The sequence below is a fragment of the Copadichromis virginalis genome, linkage group LG23 (genome assembly GCF_057382275.1).
Source record: "Copadichromis virginalis isolate Kocher_CV1m ecotype Utaka linkage group LG23, C_Virginalis_male_GT1.1, whole genome shotgun sequence".
Taxonomy (NCBI): domain Eukaryota; kingdom Metazoa; phylum Chordata; class Actinopteri; order Cichliformes; family Cichlidae; genus Copadichromis; species Copadichromis virginalis.
The window spans coordinates 30,839,175-30,862,010 of record NC_140639.1 but is presented as its reverse complement, the minus strand read 5'-3'; the positions used below and the strand labels follow the sequence as shown (position 1 = coordinate 30,862,010).

At 43.8% G+C, this 22,836-nt stretch overlaps 2 protein-coding genes and 1 long non-coding RNA gene across 3 annotated transcripts; 1 reads left to right on the top strand and 2 right to left on the bottom strand.

Moving 5' to 3' along the window:
• Positions 1-225: 225 nt before the first annotated feature.
• On the bottom strand, positions 226-11,152 carry gart (phosphoribosylglycinamide formyltransferase). The gene is made up of 22 exons (XM_085447210.1): positions 11,096-11,152; positions 9,498-9,647; positions 8,806-8,901; positions 8,553-8,727; positions 7,804-7,915; positions 5,431-5,499; positions 5,167-5,292; positions 4,982-5,069; positions 4,817-4,902; positions 4,561-4,729; positions 3,976-4,207; positions 3,604-3,698; positions 3,154-3,263; positions 2,859-3,057; positions 2,514-2,765; positions 2,280-2,432; positions 1,911-2,114; positions 1,667-1,825; positions 1,130-1,260; positions 775-916; positions 572-687; positions 226-469 (listed from the first exon to the last, which is right to left on the bottom strand). Exons 2-22 carry the CDS (start codon positions 9,640-9,642, stop codon positions 275-277), a joined length of 3,054 nt encoding a protein of 1,017 aa, XP_085303336.1. The 5' UTR covers positions 9,643-9,647; positions 11,096-11,152; the 3' UTR covers positions 226-274.
• Positions 11,144-21,168, top strand: LOC146681353 (uncharacterized). Its single transcript, XR_014917811.1, has 3 exons — positions 11,144-11,208; positions 20,128-20,450; positions 20,731-21,168. It is a non-coding gene; the product is annotated as an uncharacterized LOC146681353 (long non-coding RNA).
• On the bottom strand, positions 15,593-20,702 carry LOC146681354 (uncharacterized). The gene is made up of 5 exons (XM_085447211.1): positions 20,625-20,702; positions 20,147-20,433; positions 16,417-16,683; positions 16,183-16,335; positions 15,593-16,008 (listed from the first exon to the last, which is right to left on the bottom strand). The coding sequence occupies exons 2-5, from the start codon at positions 20,418-20,420 to the stop codon at positions 15,830-15,832; spliced, it is 873 nt and encodes a 290-aa protein (XP_085303337.1). The 5' UTR covers positions 20,421-20,433; positions 20,625-20,702; the 3' UTR covers positions 15,593-15,829.
• Positions 21,169-22,836: the final 1,668 nt, after the last annotated feature.

Genomic DNA, 22,836 nt, shown 5'->3' with positions numbered 1-22,836 from the left:
ATTTAGTGAGTCCAATGCAAATCTACAAGATATATGTGGAATGTAGTTAATGCAGTCATTTATCTGGGTTTTTTCAAAAGCTTTAAGTGACCCTACAGCACATGTGTACAAAAGTCAGCTGAAGACTTTTTAAAGAGTAAACTTTTTCTACTCATCACTCCGTTAGTGCCTCAATTTCTCTAAAACCAGTTTTGTGTAACGGAAGTAAACTGGAATTGCTGTAAACAGCACATAATTATTATTATTAATTTTTTTATTTTTTTTATTTTTTATTTTAACTTGAGTGAGATTTCCAGCTTATGCGTCCATCCTCTCCAAGGCTCACAGCGCCGCTCGCCACCAGCTCCAGAGCTGCAGGGAAGGCTCGGTGCTCGGCCTCTCTGATTCTGTCGGAGAGACTCTCCTCTGTGTCGCTACCCAGCACGGGCACCGCCTCCTGCACGATGATGGCTCCTGCGTCCACCTCCTCCTGATCGAGTACAGAAGCCACAGCAAAATGTTAAACTTTCCTGCCTCCCACGACTCTGCTTCTTGGTTTTCACATCTGAACTAAACACAAGCTCCTACTTACTGCTACAAAGTGGACCGTGCAGCCGGTGACCCTCACACCAGCCTGCAGAGCCTGTTTCTGAGCGTTCACACCCTTGAACGAGGGTAGCAGAGACGGATGGATGTTCAGCAGCTTACCTGTGACAACAAACGCACTGAAACTGTAAGAAAACTTAAATCTCTCTGATATTTCACAGAAGAAAAGATGCGCTTCAGGGAGCCTACCATTCCATTTCTTGACAAAGGTTCCAGTGAGGATCCTCATGAACCCAGCCAGACACACCAACTCCACCCCAAATTCTTCCAGCACGCGATCAATGGTGCCATCGAACTCTGCGCGGCTGCCATATAGTTTGTGGTCTACCACCTATTCAGAGCCAGACAGACAGGTTTTTCCCCCAGAAAGTGTGCACACATGGATCAGACCACTGCTTAGGGTGTATTTATTTATTCATTTAATTCCAAACTCACATCAGTGAGCTCATCCAGACTTTTTAAATCTCCAAAACCCCACTCAAAGTTATCATAAATGCATTTTTTTCCCCCCCAAGTTAAGTGAAAAGCTACTTCTGGTTGTTACCCGGGTCTGGATGCCAGCCAGTGATGCTCTTTTCAGGCCTTGAACTCCTGGTTTGTTGGAAATCACCACCACAATCTCAGCTGAGCTGCACGGACGCTTGGCCTGCTCTATGAGGGCCTGCAGGTTTGTGCCTAGGAGAACAGAATAGTCATTTATTTTTAGACACCAGTTTAAAAAATATGGTCCTTCATTATCTTGACTCTGAAGGAGCAGACATACAAGGATACAACTTCTCTTCTCCTTCGCTTTTTTGCACACTACATGTGACCTCTCTCCAGCCGCATACATTTAAAACAATTAGTCAGAAGGAAGACGTCCTCACCTGACACTGTACTTCAATATTTTGGAAAACAAAATGACTTTCAAATTGCAAATACCTTGTCTAGATGATATTTTGTCACTGAAACATTGCGCCTGATAGTGGCAATGTTAGACTTATAAACTCTTCTGTTGCTTTTATGTGACACACACAGATTTCCTAAACCACTTTTCAAATGGTACTTGCATGAACTCATTTCACCATTATTAGAAACACACCTGTGCCAGAGATGAGAACGCCTACTTTTGTCCTCTTGCGTGGTACCATGCTGTTGTCGTGACAACCCCCATTCGCCTCGACTGCCACCTCTTTGCTGGAGGCCTGTCCCGCATTGAGCAGGCTGTTTTTCAGGTTGCGGACCACCACAGGTTCGGCCCCTGCGTGAACACAAAGTTCATTTTTAGTCTCTTTTGTTTCTGTCCCGCCAGCCTGTTTTTAAGCATCAGCATTTCACAGTCTCACCAGGTTCCTTGTGGGCCAGCGAACCGACAATCCAGGCCTCCTCGTGGGCTTGAAGCTGGCTCAGGACCCTCTGAGCGTCCACGGGGGCGACCACCAGCACCGCTCCCAGGCCGCAGTTGAAGGTGCGGGCCATCTCCTCTTCACTCAGACCTCCTTCCTTGTGGAGCCAGGAGAACACTGGGGGGATGCTCCACTGAGAGGCATCTGTACCGTGCATAAACCGTGTAAATAATCAATCAGGAGGTGCTGCAACTGTGCTGAATATAAAAACACTTCTGTTAAGTGTTTTTATACATTCTTATTCTTCCTCTCCACATTGTTCAGGTCGTTGTCTCTATGCTATAGTTTGCGTTTGTGCTTTCGTCTCACCTAAATCCACAGCCAGCTCCTGTGGCAGCACCCGTGGGATGTTCTCCAGGAGTCCCCCACCTGTGATGTGAGCGTAGGCTTTGACAGCACCGCTGCGCAGGATTGGCAGGAGCAGGGGGCTGTAGATCTTCGTTGGAGTCAGCAGAACCTCCCCTGGAATCAGAATTACAAACAATTGAGTTCAACTGTTAAGGGTAACCTGGAGGAAAGGCACACTTCATCTCTTTGACTCACCAACAGTCTGTCCTGACTTGCCAAAGGGAGCAGGGGAGCTGTAGCTGAGCTTTGCCTTCTCCAGGATTTTACGGACAAGACTGAAGCCGTTGCTATGAACCCCAGAGGAGGCCACTCCAATCAGCATGTGCCCCTCAGAGATATCCCCCAGTCTGGGCAGCAGAGCTCCTCGTTCCACTGCGCCGACGCAGAACCCGGCCAGGTCGTACTCTCCCGGAGGATAGACGCTCGGCATTTCAGCCGTCTCACCACCTGCAACAGAAGCAGATGGCATGAACTCAACATAACGTCAAGACCGGATCTACCTTACCTCATAAGCCTCAAATGGTATGTCTTGTTTCTCACCCAGCAGCGCGCAGCCGGCCATTTCGCAGGCCTTTGCGATGCCCCTGACCACCGAGGCGGCCACGTCCACATCCAGGCTACCACAGGAGAAGTAGTCGAGGAAGAAGAGCGGCTCAGCACCCTGTGCCAGCACATCGTTTACACACATGGCCACCAGGTCCTGACCCAGAATGCCGTGCTGCCCGCACGCCTGGGCGATCTGATGATTTAAAAAAGAAAAAAAAAAAAATTAAAAGAAAATCCAAACACTGCTAGGTTTACAGGCTCTATTCTCCTTAAAGGACTGAAATCCCACCTTGAGCTTAGTCCCAACTCCGTCTGTTCCAGATACAAGGATCGGGTCCACAAATCCAGCCGCCTTCAGGTCAAAGAGCCCAGCGAAGCCTCCGAGCTCTGCATTACATCCTGGCAAAGACAGAAAAACAAGTGACTCATTCGTTCTAGTTTGTTGTTTAGACTACGGCTGCTTTATCTGAATAAAACAGATGTAATAAAAATCACAGCATTTAATGACTACAATTACTGAAAAGGCAGGAAAACGCGTTTTCTAATTAGAAAAAAGGTTTCCATCAGCAGAAGAGGAAGAAAATAAAATGAGGTTTACAGAGTGGCATTTAAACAATTTCCCCCCAATGTTGTGGGTTTGACATTCGATCACAGATACAAGCGCATAAGCTGTGTGTAAACACAATACAAACCCTTTCTTCCTTTTGTGTTCAATTTCTGCAGATAAGAACAAAATTACCAGAACGGGAAGTTGCCTTGGCCAGGGGTTTGATCACGTCCACCAGCCTGTTTCCGGCAGCAATGTCCACACCGCTGTCCTTATAGGTCAGACCTCTGTCAGAGACAACTGATCAGCACTCACTGAACTGTGACAGTCGGTAATATCGTGTTGGTCTGCAGCTGCTATCACAGTGAAGCTAATGAAAGAGGCTAAAAATCAGTCGGGAATTCCTCACTGTGAATTAGATCAGCTACATGACAACTTAATTAGCTGAAGATGAAAATTAATACCCGCGGAAAGAAGAACAAGGACGCAGTTTATTATTCAAATACATGATATCCAGCAAAGGAATGAACAAAAGCACAACAGAATTTTTAGCCACACACACACCTGTGCTGTTTCAAGTGAGCGATGGCTCGGTGACCGATGTCGCGCCTGTACACCGCATCCGGGAAGCCAACTGCCGCCACACCCTGATTGGCCGCCTGCAGGGCCAGCTCCAGAGACGACTTCACTGCAGTGACAGACAAGACCCGCCCGCCGCTGGAGACCACGCTTCCTTCTTTCAAGGCTGTACCGGCATGGAAAATCTGCAGCCCCATGTCCTGAATCAGGGACAACCCTGAGGAGGAGCCAAGGTGTTACACTAATAGTTCCAAGCACTATAACGTGCGCAAACACAGTACATGTCCCAAAAATCTAGATGTAGTGTTTTCAGTAAAGCACTTGCAGAAATTAATGCATTACATTAACTTGATCATTTTTTGCAATAAAATGTGCATGTTTTTTTTTTTCGATTGCAGAATTATTACATCCACAGAACCACAGACTGAAACATTAACATGAAGGAAAAAGGAACTAGAGTTTTGCACATGTACAGACTGAGAGGCTCACAGAAAAAGTGAAGCCACACTCCATCTTCACTCACAGACGATTTTAAACAAGACTCCTGCTGAAATCGCGGATTTCCTGTACCTGTGATTTCGACTCCTTTCTTGTAGGAGCCGGGGTAACCGCCACTGGCCATGACCACAGTGACTGCAGAGCTGTCCTGGTGCCACACGGGGGCGTTGGAGGCCAGTTTGCCATTCATGGTGTTCATGATCACTTCATATAGGTCGCTCTGCAACAGCGGCAGCAGCACCTGGAGGAAAATGGCAAGAGCGGAGAGAAACGCTTAGTTTTAAAGAGAGGAGATGCAAAGGTGGACGTCTGCCTGTGAAACACACACCTGACACTCGGGGTCTCCGAAGCGGCAGTTAAACTCTAGCACCTTCGGGCCCCGCTCTGTCAGCATCAGGCCTGCGTACAGCACGCCTGAAAGACAAGGGCATAAACGATAAGTGAAAATAAATGAAGGCTGCTGCAGCAAACATTGACTACAGATGGTACTCACCCACATAGGGGGTTCCCTCCTCACGCATCCCATCCACAGTCTTCTGCAGAACAGTCTCTGTGATTTGCTGCAGCAGGTCCTGACTCACCTGTACCACAGTGACAGAAAGCAGCTTAACCATTAGCCAGCAAAAACTAAAGTAGAGCACAAACAGGGTGGTGCAGCACGACTACAGTTAACGTTACCTGAGGGGTGGGGCAGTAAGCTCCCATGCCGCCTGTGTTTGGGCCCAGGTCACTGTCCTGCAGCCGCTTGTGATCCTGTGCAGGGGGCATCTGTGACACCGAGTGGCCGTCGCTGAAACACAGGCACTACAAAACCAGAGCATGCGGGATAAGCAGTTTGCCAATTTTGATGGAAGAAAAAAAATATACACGCACATGTATATAAAAAAAATTCTTAAGTTTGTTTAAGTTTTCTCAGACTTTAACTTAAACTATTGCACTCACAGATACTTCCTCTCCCTCCAGAAGCTCCTCCACCACCACCGTCTCCCCTGCAGATCCAAAGGCTCCATCCTTGAGCGCACAGTAAACACAGCAAACTGTTGACACTGGAAGATCCAATTACCTCCCCCAAAATTCTTCAACAGCTCAATATATCGGGTAAAAAAAAAACCCCAAAAAAACAAAACAAAAAACCCCAACAAACTTCTGAGACTCCACCAGCGATTATTCTACTGACTACCCAGGCGACTCTGCACCTGAGGCTGCTGTGCAGCTTTAAAGGGAAACAGTCTGAGAGAGAAGAAGAAAGGCGTTTAAAGGCTTCTGCAGTTCAATTTCTTTTGGGATACAGGGCAGAGAAGCAGCTTTGCATAAACAAGGCACACCAAAGTCTAGAAAAATGAGGAGCTGCCTACAGAAATATAATCCACTGCAGGATTTGTTTAGCACACAAAATAATGGTAACAGATTACGACAGCTGTGTAGCATGTTTCTGCCATCACTTTGAAAGAAGAAAGAAAAAAGTAGCACGTTATAATTCACTTCACTGCAGCACTTCTGGATGCTCACAACAGGAAACACGATGCAGCAGATCAAAGCAGATGACTTTGACCTGGAAGAAACGTGTTTGAATACTCAGTGAAGCAGACCTTAATCGTGCTTTCCTGAGTAGGTCGGAATTCCAGAGTTTCCAGCTGGAATTGCAGGGTTTTTTTTGATGAGTAAATATTCTAAATTATGTTAACATTAATGAGCAGTCATCTGTGCCTGCACTGCTACACTCTACTGATGCTCAATACTAACTAACTCAACACTTTACCCTCTCGTCCAACCCTGGTCACCACCCCAATGCCAAACTCCAGACTTAAAACTGTTAGTTTGTGAAATCCCATTTTAATGTTTACTGAGGAATTTTCTGTGTTTTATTGCAGGAATAGTTTGAAAAATTCCTCCAACATTCCTCATGCTAATAGTAAATAACTCTCAATAATATAGTAACATACTCTGTTTTGCATTCCTGTTTAAAAATTACTTCCCAATACTTCCAAAAAAGAAAAACACCTGAAAACATGGAAGCTTGTTTCTGCCACATTTCTCCTCCCCCTGTTTTTTGGCAACTGAAACTTCAACATAGCTCAAAACTGACAAAAACATGTTTTTTTTGTCAAGTTGGTAAACTCAAACTGTGATTTTGAATTATTACATTAAAATTTAAATGAAGTAACATGAAATTTTGAATTACGGATGGCAAATTATTTTCTTTTTTTTTCCTTAAGTGGCAGAAAGTTTCAGCTCACAGTAGCAACGTTTAACGTTATACTTCATCAGGAAATACACGTTAGCTTTCTGTTTGAGACAGAGACATTGTTGGTGCCAAGTCAGTTTTGTTCCTTAGCCGTTTCAAAACTTTTGAAATGTGAATGTGAGAGTGACTGAATAGTGGCATTGTAAAGCGCTTTGGGTGCCTTGAAAAGCGCTATATCAATCCACTCCATTATTATTGTTATTATTAAATTACTTACGAGTTTAATTTGTCAGCAACTTTCTGCCAGCCCTCTCTCCTTGCTTTTGCAGCCTTTGCAGTGTTCCCTTGCGTTCTGATTAAACTCTGAAACTCCTGAAATCCCTCACTCAAGAGTTCTTGCTCTGCTGCCGAAAAATACCGAGCCGAGCGCGCTCCGTCGACATTTTCGCCGACCAATCAGAGGGTTGCCGATCAATGTTTCTACTATCGATGCGTAGCCCCTTTTACGACACCCAGTGATGTCACATTACTGCGTCCAGCTGTACTAATCGTCAACAGCAGGTGTGTTCGGGGAACCGGATTAGCGAGCTCACGGTTAGCGCGATGGTTTGGTCTTGGATGTAGTGAGCGACGTACGAAGAACGGGCCCCTGAACCATGTCCTTCTCAAAAATAAATAAAACAAGGTCCATTGTCTGCAAATGGTGTAAAATCTGCATCTGAAGACATTAAAAAGACTGAGGAGTGCGCCATAACAGCACAGCTACAACATAAAGGTGAAATTAAGAGGAAGAGCAGAGTTGGCACTAATTCCCACCCTTTTCATATACACAAAGCAGTTTGGTCCAACATTCATATAAAAATAATGATTACAGCAGCTTTAAGTAGCCCAGAAATGTGCTGGGAAATGAGCATTGAGAACATTACATACATCACTGATCTAGGAGGACTGCTCTGTGGGCAGCTGTGACTGAATATTCAAAAAGGAAGCTTTTACAACACTCATTCATCTATTTTCAATTAAAAATTTTAGCCAAATACTGCTGCCCATTTCCCCCTCTTTCCCCTCCTTGCTATAACATAAGGCCAGGGATTAATGAAGAGCTGCAGTATTGCTTAATAGCCTCACACCTTCATAATGTCCATCACGGCCTGACAGGCCTCGTCCTGATCTCGCGCCACGATCACTCCCTTCCCTGCAGCCAGACCGCTTGCCTTCACCACCAGAGCTGGAAAGTCGGCCCTGGAGAATCAAAGAGATGAAATAAACCTGGATAATGTGCAACAGGAATCTTTTCTCTGCCTCCCCGCTGCCGCCACAGACATACACTGAACAGATGCTGATACTGAGCATAAAATGTTTTTTTTTGTGCACCATTTAACATTTGCAGTGCGCGCTGCTGTTGGGGAATGGGTTTGCGATCCGTATGGATGAAGGCTGTCAGAATATGGCAGCTGTTGTTCTGCCCAAGATGCTTTACATGACCAGAGAAACGGCTCTCATTGAGCGCAAGACATTTTTTTTCCCCTTTTACCCTCCCCTTTGTCGATAAAAGTAACAAATCTGTTTATGCCGGATTGCTCCGTGCGGCTTCGCTCATCAGAAAGGCGGTCATTACATCTTAGATCATTAACTCATGAAACCATCTGAGGAAGGAAACTTCCATCTTCTTTCACGGTGTCGCTTTTTATGCGTTTCACGGCTCTAAAAACAAAACTTCGCAGCCATAGACAGTCTTTTACCGTAAACAGAAAACCCCATCTCCAATCCCAACTACTTCTTCAATTAAGCTGGACCAAGACGAGTTTTCAACAGTCCAAAACCAGAACTGTAACTTTAATGAAGTGTATTGCCTCACATATCCTTCTATAGTACTGACGTGCGGATGTAGTGACAGGCCTGCTGGGGGTCGGTGAAGGACCCGTAGCGAGCTGTGGGGATGCCGTGACGTTCCATGAAGGCCTTGGAAAAGCTCTTACTGGCCTCCAGCTGAGCTGCTTTGGCTGAAGGACCAAAACATGGAACTCCTGCGGCCGTCAGGTCATCCACAATACCTGAAAGAGAAGCAACAGGTGCATTTAATATAAAAATCATACCCATCATACAAGTTTAAACAGACGGCCAGCACTTACCTGCTGCCAACGGAACTTCAGGTCCGACCACAACCAGCCCCACATGGTGATCCTTGCAGAACTGAGCCAGGATGGTGTGGTTGCTCACTGATACCTCTGCACAGAGTGTGAGCACTTAGACATCATTCAGTCTTCAGCTGCTTGACGGTGTAATCAGCATGGCATACCGAGCATATCCCATTAGGCTAATTATGTAATTAACTCAATCAGTGCATTAATTAATACATATCTGTGCGAGCGTCCTCATCGTCACCTTAAACAGAGGTGCTGTAAAAGTTTGTGCTATATTTATTAAAGCTCTTAATGAGTAACGCTAATGAAGAAGGATATGAAACGCAAAGAAGTTCATCTGTAAGATAAGAAACTTAGAATGTTGGCAAAGGGCAAAAACGTGTCATATCGCAGCTTTAGTGTGGAATCTGTGCAGCTACCCTTGCATAAAGCAGGCAAGCCAATTCCTCCGATTTACAGGTTTGATGCTTTGCAGCTTCTGGTTTAATGTGATGTGCATAAGTCTTGAGTCATCCTTCATTTCTTTTCATTTTGTTAGGAAAATGTGTAAAAGGTGCAGTGATTTACGCCACAGCAAGACCTTCGAAAATTGTCTGAACGCTTGTGTCTCAGAGGGACACCTGATCTTCACAAAGCTGCCCGTCACTCAAGTATTAATATAGAAAACACTTCCCACTTACCAGAATTGCTGATTTTTCCACAGCCGGCCGTGCCCGCGTTACCCGGCGCTACCAGAACCTGCTGAACCTGTGGCGACTGGGCCAGCTTCCACGCCAGCGCGTGCTCCCGCCCGCCGCCACCAACCACCAGCACCCGCCCTGCCATGACACCTGAGCGGCAAAAGAAGAACAACACCACCACCAAAACTCATCTTGTCATCCACCTTTAATTGACAGCACTCGTGCCAATTTAATTGCATGCAAACGGTGACCTATAACTGCACAGCTGCGAGGAAGCGGTGACCTTTTCAGTCAGCCTGCTGCTCTCATATTATCTTGTATCGCCGCAGTAACAAGGATCCAATCAAGCAGAACATAAACACAAGTCAACAATTACACAGAATGGTCACCAGGCAAGGCTAAATCACCAACAAGTGGAAACACAGGCTCAATTTGCATAGAAAAATAAAACCATAACAGCCACAGTGTGGCTGGGCAGTTATTCGGCAGTCCCTCCATTTTTGGAGTATTCATCCAACGCATTTTTTTAAAAAAATCCCTGTCATGGAAATTTAATTAACAAAGCTAGCAGACACTGTAGTAGCAGTAAAAACACCTTTAATTCTTCTATCGCATGCATGAGGACAGACATCAGTCAGGGGGCACTGAGAGCCGTCTTTGAAAATGAACAGTACTGGCCTCTTTTTAATACAGTCAACAGAACAAACGAAGGCCTTAAACAGCTGCTCCTTACAACTGCTTCCCCAAGGAAAGAGTTTACAATCCTTTACAAGAGCAGTCTGGGGTGATAAAGTCAAAGTACTGTTACTAAGACAATATGTGACCAATACGTAAAAAAAGTCCAACATATCCCTTTTACTTCAAACTATTGGGAATCTATTAGAAAGCAGGATACGGATATAAAACAGCTGAAAGGGACTACAAAGTTGTTTGTTGGCCCTTGAAATCAAACAAACTGGGGTCAGAGTTTAAACCATCCCCATGTGCGCTGACCTGAAACCAATTCCTTGAACCCTGGGAGGTTGTGCAACTGCATGGTTTGCTACAGTAAAGGCCAGTTTTTGCAGATACACTGCATCAGTGCAGTGACTTCAGGGATAAGACAACACAAAGGCGTGTGTGTTGCACAGTGGTTGCGCATGCTCAACAATTAACCAAATCATCGGGTTTGATTGAAATCACTCCGCTCATGTGACTCGCTTTTAAGATGCACGAGTCCAATAAGGGTTTAAGAAAGCTTTTTTTTTTTCTTGAGAACCTTCACTGACAAAACTGTTTATACGCTGTTACACAACATGCTGCGCAAAATGATGCATTTGAAACTGGTATTACTGCACTGGCATGTGCCAGAATGTATATGAATGAATTTCACTGCTATACTCTGGGAAAACAGTGAAAAGGTGGCAGCATGTACACAGAAATCCATGCATTTATTCTAGAATAACAAAAAAAAAACATCCACTGCATTTCTAATAAACTTTCTTGGATCGTCTGTGCAATGCATTCAATCCCATTCTTTTCCACTAAGAGTACATTCAGCGACATTACCGCGTTAAACTGGGTAAAGTGAGCATGTCGCGTGCCATTTTAACACTTACCTGCGCGTGTTAAGTGTATGTGTGAAACAGGAATTAGCCGGAGCCCAGACCAGGACAACAGTCAGACGTGTAGCCTCTGCTCCCAGCCCGCTGACTGACCGAGGGGATGCAAAGTATGTCATCACACACACATACAACACACCACGTGGATCCAATGTAACAAATACATATTCACTATACGTTAGCAAACGCTACGAAAAGTTAGCTTAAAGTGCTACGAAGCATAACAAAGTGTATCGGCGTTTGTGTTCGCTGCTTACCTTTATGTGTTGTACAAACTAATCTGGGACACTTTTTTGGGGAATTCTACAACTTCCTCGGGGTGTAACTGGCAAGTGCATCATGGGAATTGTAGTTTGTTCGCCATCTCGTGCTAGTGTGGCGACCATTGACTGTAGAAAACACAGTCAATGGTGGCGACTCGAATTAGGAAAACCGGTAAAGGCAACTAACTAGATGGTGATGACAGCAACACCTGGTGTAACACCCCAGGAGAGATTGCCGGCGCAAACGTTGTAACAGTTATAAAAGGCACACAGGCTCGTTATTATCGGGCAGAGACGAGGCAGGTCAAGTTCATCAAACAAAGTTTATTGGACAAAATCACTAAAATTGTAGAGCTGAAAAAAAGAACTTCTTAAGTAGCAGGGCTGGGAATACCGAACCGTTAATTAAGACACGTTATTTACAAACATTACTTAAAATAACAAGGTTCAGTAAAATGATCCTGTGTAGTCTGTCTACAATCCTCACTGCAACTTAAATGGTGCGTAATACCCATTTCCCGGTGTGTATGCTCACATGCATCAGAGGGAATTCCACCACACGTGCCTAGCCCTCACAAGCATAAGTAAGTAAGTAAGTAAAATTTATTTATATAGCACATTTCACAGATAAAAATCACAAAGTGCTTTACAGTAAGATCAGACATACAAGTTAAAATTAATTAAATTAGTTAAAAGCCCGTTTGTATAAAAATGTCTTCAGCTGCTTTTTAAAGGAGTCAGTAGAGTCTAGACAGCGTAAAGACAACGGCAGAGAGTTCCACAGCCTAGGTGCCAGTGCCTGAAAAGCCCGATCCCCACGTGTTTTAAATCTAGTACGTGGGACCACCAGTAGCCTCTGACCTGAAGACCTAAGTGCTCGGGATGAAGCATGAGGTTTCAACAGGTCAGAGATATACTGGGGAGCTTCACCATGCAGAGCTCTAAAAGTTACAACTAAAATTTTAAAATGAACCCTAAAATTTACAGGCAACCAATGAAGAGAAGCCAAAACTGGAGTAATGTGTGACCTCTTGTTTGTACCAGTTAAAAGTCTTGCCGCTGCATTCTGTACAGACTGAAGGCGATCCAGAGCTGATTTGTTAAGACACGTAAAAAGACCGTTACAATAATCCAAACGAGAAGAGATAAAAGCATGAATAATCATCTCAAGTTCTGCCTTTGACACCAGTAGCCTGAGTTTAGAAATGTTTCTTAGATGATAAAAACAGTTCCGGACAAGTTGTTTAGAGTGTTTCTCAAGAGACATCGAACTGTCAAATATAACACCTAAGTTTCTGAGACTCGACTGAAATGAAGGGTCTAAAAAACTGATATGCTGCCTAATTTCTGAGAGCATGTGATCAGGTGCAATAATCAAAGTTTCTGTTTTATCTGCATTTAACTGAAGGAAATTGTCATTTAACCATTGTTTGATTTCTGACAGACAATTATTTAAACAAGACAATTTATACAACTCAGAAGCTTTGAAAGAACAGTACAACTGAATGTCATCAGCATAGAGATGATAAGAAATATTATTGTAACGTCTGATAATGTGGCCTAGAGGGAGGATATACAGCAAAAAGAGAATAGGACCTAAAACAGATCCTTGAGGTACCCCAGAAGACAGAACTGATGTTTCCGACAGCACATGATTTATACAGACAGTAAAGGATCTCTCAGATAGATATGACATAAACCATTTTAAAACAACGCCAGTAATCCCAAACAAGTCCATCAGCCTATTTATCATGATGCTGTGATCAACAGTATCAAAAGCAGAGCTGAGATCCAACATAACCAGAACAGTGTACTCTCCAGAGTCTGCTGCCATCAGAATGTCACTAGACACTTTAAGCAAAGCGGTTTCAGTGGAGTGCAATTTGCGGAAACCAGACTGGAAAATGTCCAGAACATTGTTCTTTTCCAAAAAGTTTATAAGTTGTTCTGCAAGCATAGTGGAGCAACCCTCCACTAAAGCAAAATAAACCCATAAATCAATATATATTAAACATAAAACAACTCAGTAAATGAGATGCAAAAGAAACAAGAACCAACAAACACAATTAACCAGTACTCAGAACAATGTGCAAGTCCTGGAACTCAGTGAAGATTAAAGAGAACGACAACTGCAAGACAACAGTATCATCACTTGTATGTAAATGTACATTATTCACATGTGTCACTACTTTGCCAAGATCTGGAAGAAAACCTAAAGTATTACCCTCACGAGAGGAAATTGGTTTCTGGTGCAACAGCGTCACTCCACACAGTGTAGAATGATGCTGCCAGAGCTTTACATCTGCTCCAAAATTGACACCTTCAAGCTTGACTGAAATTTGCAGCTGCCCACCTGGACTAGTTATATGCTTTCTCAAGAAAAGTTTTATGGTCAGATGAGACAAAGATTGAGCTTTTCAGCCACAATGACAAGTGGTATGTTTAGAGTAGTAAAGGTGAAGCTTTCAAACCTAAAAACACTGTACCAACTGTCGAGCATAGCGATGGTAGCATCGTGCTGTGGGGCTGTTTTGCTGCCAGTTGTACATTGCACAAAGTGGATGGAATGATAAAGGGCTACTTCCAAATTCTTTAACTTCACATGTCTGTCTGCTTCCCAGGTGTTTTTGGTGACTAAAGCTTGAGCTTTACATCACTTCCACTTTTCCACTTTTGTGAGATCACCGGTCTAGTCCAATCATCTTTCTGCCGGCCTTCTTTAGGCCAATCAACCTTCACTCCGTGTACTTCAAATTCCAACAAGTAAATGATGTTAAATACATGAAACGTGCATTTTGAATAGAGAACGCAGACTACCATTAAGCTTCTGAAAATCTTCCCAAAGCCCTGCTTAAAATTTGTGGACAAGGGATAAAACCTGTGTTTTGCCAAGAAGCAAACCACTTTAACTGAACTCAATTCAATACCAATTCTGCCAGAGTGGTGAAATATTTGCCCAGAATTATGTCAGAAGATTGTTGATGGCTACCAGAAGCATCTGGCTGAGGTGCAACTTGCTTAGGGACATTTAACCAAATATTAGCGGATGTATATGCATGTTGTTAGCCCGTGCGGATTAGATAAACTTGTACAAGTTACTAAAGATGTATACTGTACAATCATTCCACCCTGGAAAAAGAACAGTTTACTTAAAAGCCCCAAATTACCATGATATTCATCCTCATGGATAGTTTATGCAAACTTCTGAACTTTACATTCAAACCATCACATAATGCTATTGGCATCCCTATAATGTTAACCTAATGCAGGCTTTTTAAAAAATATCTTTTTATCCACAAATTCTTTAATTTTGATCATAGCTTCTAAAAAACGATTCAGGAAACACTGACAAACTTTAGGAACGATCACAGCCATATCAAGCTGGGATAACAAACGCAACATAATAAGTGTTAGAGTTGAATTGTTAAATGTTTGTCATTTTTATGTTTACCATTTGTACAGTGTTTTAACTCTGATGAAAGAAATTCCACTGTCCTTCCCCCCAGATTCTCGAGGTTCTGGTGGGGGCTGTAATGTTTTATTGCAGATATATCCTATCTGGAAGATCTGCTTCGTTTGATGTAAGCTTCCTGCGTTTACGACCCTTTGGTCAGCAGGAGGTCTGACACACACACACACACACACACACACACACACACACACACACACACACACTCTTACAGAAGTTCACACATACACATTTACATACAGTCCTTGTCTTTGTAACCAAAGGGGGTTGCAAGGGGAGGTGTTTAGTAAACTATTGTTTGAAGTTTGTCAATAAAAGGCAGCGAGAGGAGGCCACCATTGGGGTCATTGTCGTGCTGGACACAGATGAGAGGCCTCCCTTGCACAAGTAATCGATCGATCGACTGTCTTGTTTTCTTCATGATGAATACGTCTCTAGAATTAGCGGGGTTTGTGGAAACACAGACCCAACAATAAGTTATACAAAAAGAATCCACTTTTCATGCAAGTGTGACAGTTTTTTCCTTCTCAACTGTAGCGATTTGTAGCGCCCTAACTGCAGCGACTCCATCACTTTTAATGTGGCTTTGGAAGCAATCACAGGAGATTAACCTGCTGATAGAAGCTTCTTCACAAAAGCACATAACAGCTCTGAAATACATGCTGGAGCTGTGCCATTTATTGCTTTTTGCAAGCGATCAATAAATTCTGAAAGTCAATCTTGAAGTTAACATGGAGATGTGTAAAGTTAGCAAATAAGGGCTGAGAGCAGGGTGGGGGCTTTTAATGATGTTGTCTTTAAAACAAAGATACAAACATGTACATCTCTTAAAATGTGATTTCTAATCAATGTTGCCACAGAAAAATGGACAGAAAGTCAGAGTTCACTTTGAGCTTTGATTTAAATCTGCTGATCTTAAACATTTGGATCAATACAAAGTGTTATTGATAGTATAAATAGATCTTCAAGCTTTAAGTCCATCCACATGTGGCAGTGCGGTCACAACAGAGGGAGTTCAGGAGCATCGAGGAGTTCTTGTCCCAATTCTGACTCTCTTATGGCAAACAATGTGACGCCTGAGCTGTATGCTGCAGGGATCCTGATGTGAGTCATCTTGGGCTGATTATTTTCTTCTTCTTCTTCTCCTTCCTCCTCCGTGGCCATCTGCCTCAGCTGACCTGAGGAAAACAGGAAAAACAGTGTCAAATATCACATCGGGCACAAAATGTAAATGTAGAACACCATGATGACCATGTTGTGAGTAACAAATGCTGCACTGTCCAACCCGAGAAGAAACAATAGACGTTCGTCTTCTTCAATACCAATTCAGTGAAAAGGAGCTGCTGCTTTACCCTCGACATCCAGGGCCTTCCACCGTGGGTCGGACTGGCTCTCCGAGAGGCCCGACAGGGAGCAGTCGGGCGTCAGTCGCTGCAGCACGTCTTCTCGACGAATCAGCAACATGGATTCACTGCAGAGTCGCTGGTGCACCTCTCCCTCGCTTACTACAACGCACAATAACCAACACCAGCATGAGGAGCTGATTCCTCTTCCCTATAAGCAGCTATTTCCTTTCCCTTACTCACCTACATCTAAAGGATTGGTCATAAAGACAGCGTTGGATGTGACTCCGAATATGAGCTGGTGGTGCCAGGCGTCGGGCACCTCCTCACCCTCGGGTACAGCCAGCTGCATGTTCATGGTCGCCACGGGAACAGCGCCTTTTCGGATCCAGCGGGCGAGCCAGGGGACCAGTCTGACTCGCCTGCTAGGGTGGAGGTGGAAGAATCGGCCCGTCACCTGGCCTCCGCTGGCCTCCTGCGCTCCCTGGATGAGCTGGATGTGAGTCGCACCTGAAAGAGCGGGATGAAACGGGACGCCGACATTTATCGCATCTGAATCATAACAGTTGAACAAAAAGTACGTGTCACGTCCGCTCAGAAGCTGAAATGTCGGTGTAAAAACTGTGTAGCAGAGCCGAGAAAGTCAATTACAGCCTCTCCTGCGAGAGACATCAAACTCTTTGTCTAATTCAATAGGGTACTTTTGAATTCGCCTGGTTGGCAATGCAGCCAGCTGTCACACTTGTGGGAAGCAGCACTTATGGGTTCAAGACATTACAGAACGGGGCAGTTATAGTCCCTGTTAGCATCTGTGACACCCCAGATATTACTGTCTGTGGAGCTAAATTAAGATATGCACCTATACCACACTTTATGTATTAACATTTCATTACCTGAAATGTCATGGAACAGCTTGCCGAGAGAGTGAGAAATTTTGAGCTTGAGCCAACGGCTTACAGTGTAATACCTGCCAATTTAGGGGGAAGCTTTTAAATTGCACAAAAACACACATTTTTAGGGAATTGTAAATGCTAAAGAGACTGCATTTATGTGGCTTTTCTAGTCTTAATGGCCACTCAAAGTGCTTTAACACCAGAAGCCACGCTCGCCCGTTCAGGCAGAGGTTTATAGTCTAGATCAATTCTGTTTGAGCTGTGTAACCTTCTCGGTCCCCTGGGTTCTTGAAGCAAATGGCCAAAAGCAGCCCTTGGGATCATTTTATGCAGCCCGTGGAGCAGAAAAAGGAAAGAAAGCAGTACTGTATGCACAGGTATAGCCAAAAGACATTTTTTTAACATCTGCGGTAATTTTTATTTAGCAACATTGCTCTGTGTTGGTACCTCATCACCGCTTTCATTTGAATGTGAGATGGATATAGAACTGCAAGACCCCCTACTGCCAGCACCAACGCCATGCAGAATAGAGCAGGCATCACTAAAAACAGATATTAAATAGTATTAGTTAAAAAAAACAACATGAAAGGAAGAGCTGGGTTGCAAAAAGGCTTGCAGGGGCAGCTTAAATAGGCTGCTCACTTATTTGGCAAGGGGTCACCACAGCGAATGGATCCACAGATTTGACATCAGATGCCCATCCTGATGCAACCATCCCCGACTGGAACTCAGAATTCAGTAGCATGTGACCTCTTCAGGCTGGGTTTGTTTCTCCTTTTGGCAAATGTTTTCACCACTATACTGAGGGGCACTACAAGAGATTTTTCAATGGGATGTGAGATGTATAACGTAGGCCAACACTGAGCTCAGCCGATCTGCAATCAAGACAAATCACAGTTTAATTCCATCTCTCCAAGCTGTCCACCTGACAGCTTTTGTTCAGATTTCTTAATTGTCTATGTCGCTTCTGCAAGAACTCAGAGGACCACGTGCATTGTTATTACATCAACTTGTCAGCAGTCAGGACTGAGATTTGTTTAGTAAGGCGTAGCAAAGAAAAAAAAATCCTCTTATCTTGGAAGAAGCAAGCACAATAAAGCACAATAAGAAAATAGACCCTCATGTTTTGCATCAACTACTCGTTGCTACATTCTTATTAAAGAGGAATCAAGACTCATTAGGGTTTACACAAAAACATATTCCAGTATGGAAAGAGGGATTCTGACCAGTTTAAGTGCGCACACATCAGACACATTCAGCTAACGGTAAAGACTTCCTGTAAGATGGCACTCAGACAGTTAGAGTGCTCCCCACATCTCCACCACCCTAAGCCTCAGTATGGGCTCCTAACAGGTTGTATGCCATGTCCCTTGTTCTACTCCATGATTGCACCCCATCCACCACAGCAACACCATCCACAGATGACACCACGGTGATGGGGTTCATGTCTGTGTGAGATGAATCGGCCTGCAGGGACGAGGTGGTGCAGATGACGGTGAGGTGCAGAGACAACAACTTGTTTCTTTTGTGTGTGGTGCAGCTGCACAGTGGCAAAAAGTCGTCTTTAGAGGAACTCAACAACACTCGCTGTGTCAGGAAATCCCAAAAACATTTTGTCTGACTCATCACACCCAGACAATGCAGTACAATAAAATCAAGGACAATGTTACTTCCCCACAACTATTTAAGCATAGTTTTCATTTATTTTGTATATATTATTTGTATCCTCTTTAGCACTAAGTGCTGAACTTAGTTTTGCTGAACTTGTAACTTAGTAATTTTAATCATTATTTAGGGGTCTGGAAGCCATGCTAACTTGTCGCCGGGAAGGTTTAGTCTGTTACACTGGCTGGAAAAGACGCTCACTTTCAAACTGTTTTTGCAGTGTTAGAGCATAGCAATATCTACGGCTGGATTAAGTGCATACAAATGCCTTTTTTTCTCCACACACTTTTGCACTTACAGGGTGCATAAAGTGTTCCAGAGGGCTGTCACTGGCCTGCAGCTTTCACTTGGAGAGCCCCGGCCCTTGAAGGTTAAACAGGAACTCCAAGAGAATCGATCTAAAGCCACTGTCGCCTGCTTGTGCTGAAATAATTCATTTACTTGTCATTTGGCTTTCTGTTTCATCAGCTTGTATATGCTTAATCAAGTTAATGACAGTCTGCTGAGCTTGGTTTCATTTTTATGGAAAGTTGAAGCATCTAAAATCTGTCCAAATCCTCACGGCAAAGGAGCATTTGCAGACCTTCAAATGTAAGCTTTTTACTTAAAAAAGCAGTTATGGTGTGCTTATAGAACATGTGTGTCTACTTTCCCTCTCCCTCCCCTTAGGGAATCCACAGTGAAACAGGACCTACACCCTATAACTGTTGCAGTAGTCAAAAATTCATGAGAATGAAAGTTACCTGGCAATAAAAATATATATTATGCACAGACAGAGAAGAATGGACTAATCCAATTGTTCTCTGTCTGGAAAAAAAATAGTGGAAAGTTGGATATAAGAAAGACAAATACAATTTCAACAGTACGTCTCAGTTTTTCCACGTGATAAAGAAACAGTAATGGAGGAAATGAAAGAAACCTGTCAGCACCATGGTTTGGGTTTAAACTTTGAAAAAATGAATGTGTAAAATTACAGAAATAAATTTGATAGCTCATTGCCCAGACTCCTGTAGTTTCTGTTATTTCATGTGGACGCATTGCAAAAAAATAAAATAAAAGAATTCTATAGTCAACAGTGGAAAAACTGTTGTTTTTCTGTTATTTCACTGCATCTATTACTAAATTATTTTGGTGTAATCTGAATGGGCGTGGGGTCGGTCTTTATCACAAAGAAAAGCTTATAATACATTTCATATTTTCCAAAGCCATCCAATGGGTCAGACTGGAGTCTCTGCGGGTCGATTCTGGCCCCCAGGCCTTATGTATGACCCCCCCGATTTAGACTTAATACTTAAACGTAGCTCAATGATCAGGATATGATAGTGCACACGGCATTTTCTGCACATTTATGTGCACTTTTTGCGTAAAACAAGCACACCCCTCTCACTCTCTTTAGCCATGTTTAGTGTTCTCACCAGCTTCACTGCGGGACAGCAGGTAGTCCGGCAACGGTGACTCGTTCCTCCGCAAACGGGTTTGGACGCAGCGGTCAGCTTCCTCCGGGGTCACGTCTACTCCGAGCGCCCTCAGCACGTCCACCACAGCCGTGGCCCCGCAGGCGGACGCTCCGATCTGCAGGGTCTGCATCTCCAGAGCCTCCTGGACGGACCACAGCATGGCTTCATCGGCCCCTGCCTCCTCATCATCCTCACGACCTCCCCGCACCTCCTCACACACAGCCGCCTCCATCTGAGAGCCTCACCTGGAATATAAGTAAAGGTACAAAGTCAAAGTAAAACACCTGCAGCCATTAACCATGTAGCCCATGAATACGGAGGGGAGAGCTTAACGAGATCCAACACATATGTGCACCGAAATTACTCCTCATAGTCCACTCGGGTGTTTGCCAGTCTAAACAACGGATTTATTTACGTTTATTTTACATGTCCTCACCATTTCTCACGCTGTCAGACACAAACCGACAGCTGCAGCTACAACAACAGTGTGCGCATGCCCGTACTGCGCGTGTTCTGCTCCTCACCGCTTTCTTTACCAGCAGGGGAGAGGAGGAATGAGGCGACTGGCGCCCCCACTGGCCGCTTTCAGCTATGACCCACGACCACTACAAGTGCATCTCTGCAGGCTGAAGGCATTTTTACACCGAAAACAATTCAGTTTGCATATCTGTCTACAAACCGTGTTTATAAAGTAGTACTGCTGCATTTTAATGTATTTGGAGATCTGCAACAGACTTGTATTAAATCATTTTGGCGTATCCAAACAATTGTTTTTTGTTTTTCAACTGTGCATGCTCTTTAGATTTTTTTTAAATTCATTTATTTATTGGTAAAGTCTAATCTGGTCTTATTGTACTTGAGTGTAACCAGATGTTTGTAGCTCGGAGTAAAGTCTCTGTATGTACATCCATTAAGGCATCGCTTATAGATTTTAATAATGATTCTCCTACCTTTCTGAAAGTGTATTTGACTTGGTTTGATGCTGTGAAGTTGTTCTGTTTAACCACTGAATAATAATTTTGTCATCATCCACTTTATTTGTCTTCTGTGCTCTTTCAGGCCTTTGTTTGTAGCTGGCCATCATTCTTTTAATAATGCACAAGATTATTGATCTAGCCACTCATAAAGTTGTTGCTGTCTCTCTGACAGGTTTTTCTTTGGTTTCTTTGGTTGATCTTTGGTTTCACTGAATGATGGCCTCCCTCACTTGCACCAACATCTCTTTGTACTTTACAGTGTAGAGTATGAAACAACAGGAGAGCAGGCCTCACCTGGCCATGAAACTACTTGTCAGTCAATTGTCCAATTATTTCTGGGGGTTTGTGCATAAAAATGGCAGTAATTCCTAAACACTCAGCAAAATACTTTTGTTAAACACTTGAATTAAAGCTGAAAGCCTGCACTTCAGTCACATCTTGATTGTTTGATTTGAAATCCACTGCGATGGCGTACAGATGCAAAACTACAAAAAATTGAAGCCTTTGTCTAACAAGTTATGGAGCTGACTGCATGACCACAAAGCCCGGACAGTTTTCCATCAAGCCAAAAGATGTCAGTGTGGCTACATGCAACTGCAGCATGCAGAAGCGCAGCATGTGTGGTAACAGCAGATATGTACGTGGTGTCACAATGTTTGATGCTTTGTGAAAGAGCCTGAGGCGTGCAGCACGTCGCCGATGGCCGCGTCTTCTTTTTGCCGTGCACGGTTATCACAGGAGGAAGGGGGGGGCATCGGGGTGAAGTGTACAGAGAGCAGACAATCTGAGGCATTAAAGGAAATAGTGTAACAAGGCCACTGTAATCAAGATGGTCTTTTTCTCTTTTAATGTGCTAAATAATTTTTCTCGTTGAGCTAAATTTTGAGCCAACCTGGTTGCACGCCGCACAAATGAAAAGCATAACAGAACAGTTCAGGATAGTCAGCTCAGAATCATCCAAACAGGAAGTCCCACGGGACGTCACTGTTCTCCCAATTATTTCTGACTTAAATTCTACAAACAGCCAACGCTGGCTCTGCCTCAAAAACACATGAGAAGCACATGGAAATAAAGTAAGCCAGCTCTCTGCTCAATGCCATCTGGTGGCTGGAAAAGAGAATCAGAGTTTTGCAACCGAAAGTGACCTGCGCTGGAAAAAAAGAAAAAACCCCAGACTTTAAGATTTGTATTTGATTAAGAAAGCCTAATTTTTATTCCCCTTGCACACCTTGCTTTGATCTCTCCTACAGTAACTTTATCTGTACTGATCCAGGATCACCCATCAGCATGTGTAATCACGAACACCAAAATCCTTGTTGGTATTCGCCTCACCCTTACTTTCGCCAGGTTTTCTCTCAGTTGCAGCAACTGGCTGCTGGAAACACTACAAGCAAAGTGTGATTAAAACTGACGGGCTCGACGAACGTGACCCGGCTGCCAATAAGCCAGCCAGGAGATGAGGTAGATGGGATGGGATGAAAGACAGAAGCAACCTTGGCGTCACCATTTTTTTTCACTTGCAGATGTAGCAGAAGCTTAAAGGGAGTTTCCTTCTAAGCCGTCTAAGCTTTAGCTCTTCGTTATCAAGCTTGCCAACAGATATGCAGATCAATATTTTCCTGAAGTGGGCTATGAATAATATGAATACTGTGGGGGTAAAATGTGGGATGT

Excerpts from the sequence above, each read along its gene's own strand:
- gart (XM_085447210.1), bottom strand. The coding sequence starts at position 9,642 with ATGGCAGGGCGGGTGCTGGTGGTTGGTGGCGGCGGGCGGGAGCACGCG. Across the intron at positions 4,730-4,816 it reads TCGGAGACCCCGAGTGTCAG|GTGCTGCTGCCGCTGTTGCA; the intron begins GTGTGTGTTTCA and ends ATTTTCCTCCAG. Across the intron at positions 470-571 it reads GCACGGTCCACTTTGTAGCA|GAGGAGGTGGACGCAGGAGC; the intron begins GTAAGTAGGAGC and ends GTACTCGATCAG.
- LOC146681354 (XM_085447211.1), bottom strand. The coding sequence starts at position 20,420 with ATGGAGGCGGCTGTGTGTGAGGAGGTGCGGGGAGGTCGTGAGGATGAT. Across the intron at positions 16,684-20,146 it reads GCTGTCCCGCAGTGAAGCTG|GTGCGACTCACATCCAGCTC; the intron begins GTGAGAACACTA and ends CCGCTCTTTCAG. Across the intron at positions 16,336-16,416 it reads GACCAATCCTTTAGATGTAG|TAAGCGAGGGAGAGGTGCAC; the intron begins GTGAGTAAGGGA and ends TGTGCGTTGTAG.